This window comes from Limulus polyphemus, unplaced genomic scaffold (genome assembly GCF_000517525.1).
Source record: "Limulus polyphemus unplaced genomic scaffold, Limulus_polyphemus-2.1.2 Scaffold566, whole genome shotgun sequence".
NCBI lineage: Eukaryota > Metazoa > Arthropoda > Merostomata > Xiphosura > Limulidae > Limulus > Limulus polyphemus.
In genome coordinates, this window is record NW_013666176.1 from 222,843 (window position 1) to 224,262 (window position 1,420).

A 1,420-nucleotide genomic window follows, 5' to 3' on the forward strand; every position below is an offset into this window, starting at 1 on the left:
TCAAGATCAATTTACTACCTTGTTTAAATTAAAAACAAGAACAAAATCAAACAAGATATATGAAGCACGAGAAATTCTGGACCTATGTTCTAATCAACAATCTTACAAAATCCTGTACTGACTTACGTTCTACAAACATACTTTAAATTAGTGTCTGATTAATATATTATTTTTGACGTTTGGTTGGAGCACAAAATTAAAAAAAATTGTATGACTGATTTATACATTTTTACTGTCCAATCACCCTCTAAGCCATATAAAACAATAAGAGACGATAAAATACGATAACATAAGAATTACCAAAATAACTTTTCACCACTGCAAACCAGACCAGGTTTTAAAAAACAAAACAAGAACAACTAAACATCAGTCAAAATTATTTTCTATAAATTAACAACGCGACCGTAGGCTAGTCCAACTTGTTGACAAGCTCTTTTTTGTAGCTCTCGAGCCCGCACGCACATACAAATACTGATGATAACAGCTATGACTAAGACGACCAGTAGGATTGATACAGTAACGATCATTTTTGTAGGGGTCAGACAGACCTGATCAATGTTGTTGTAGACAGACACTAAGGAGAAAAAAAAGAACACTTTTGTTGCTAAAACTGGCATAAATAAATCTTTGATATTTGGATTATTTTTTACATAATAATTTTTTTAATAACTGATGCTGAATCCAAATACAAATAAAAAAACAACAAATAGTTATGTAAGTGGTCGTTTAATTTTTATTATCTAAATTAATAGTGGACATTCTGAATAAAGTTACTTTTTACAAAGATGTAGCTTATATAACCAGTAACATAGGCGCATGTCCGGTAACGTGGAATATTAAGCTTAGTGACTAAAATACGTCATTGCTCATTGGACAGTAATAAGTCATTCCTTTATGTTATTCTAACTTTATGCGAGTCTGATTAGGGGTAAGTATGCCAGACTGTGGATCCGTGGTTCGCACCCCGTTATCGACAAAAATAAATAAAATCGCGCCCCGCACTTTAGGGCTGTGGGTGCGTTATATGAGTGACTGTCAAATCCCATTATTAGATTAGATTAGCTCAGAAACTGCAATTCAGTGATGTTTACAAGCTCCCTGTAGTCTATCACGTTAAAATTAGGAACTGCTATACGCACGAATACTATTAAACAATCAAAAACATACATCATGTAGTTTGTTTGTTTTAGTGCAAAGCTACACAATAGGCTTACAGTACCTTGAAAAAGTATGCACCCCTTCCCCCTGCAAAGTTTCCGCATTTTGTTGCCATCTGAGCTTGTAATCATGAAACTTTAAAATTGGACTTTATATTTAGAATCTACACGATCTAATTCAAACTGAGAAAGTTGAAAAAATGCTGATATTATCAAAGAATATAGAATATTCTCAATTGCATAAGTATTTAACCCCTTTGCTA

At 32.9% G+C, this 1,420-nt stretch overlaps 1 protein-coding gene across 1 annotated transcript in view; it reads right to left on the bottom strand.

The window, feature by feature from the left end:
• Positions 1-383: 383 nt before the first annotated feature.
• Positions 384-1,420, bottom strand: part of LOC106459133 — a 19,327-nt gene continuing 18,290 nt past the window's right edge. The window contains exon 10 of the mRNA XM_022385565.1: positions 384-574. Within this exon, the coding sequence (XP_022241273.1) occupies positions 384-574 (191 nt within the window). The remainder of the gene's footprint in view (positions 575-1,420) is intronic.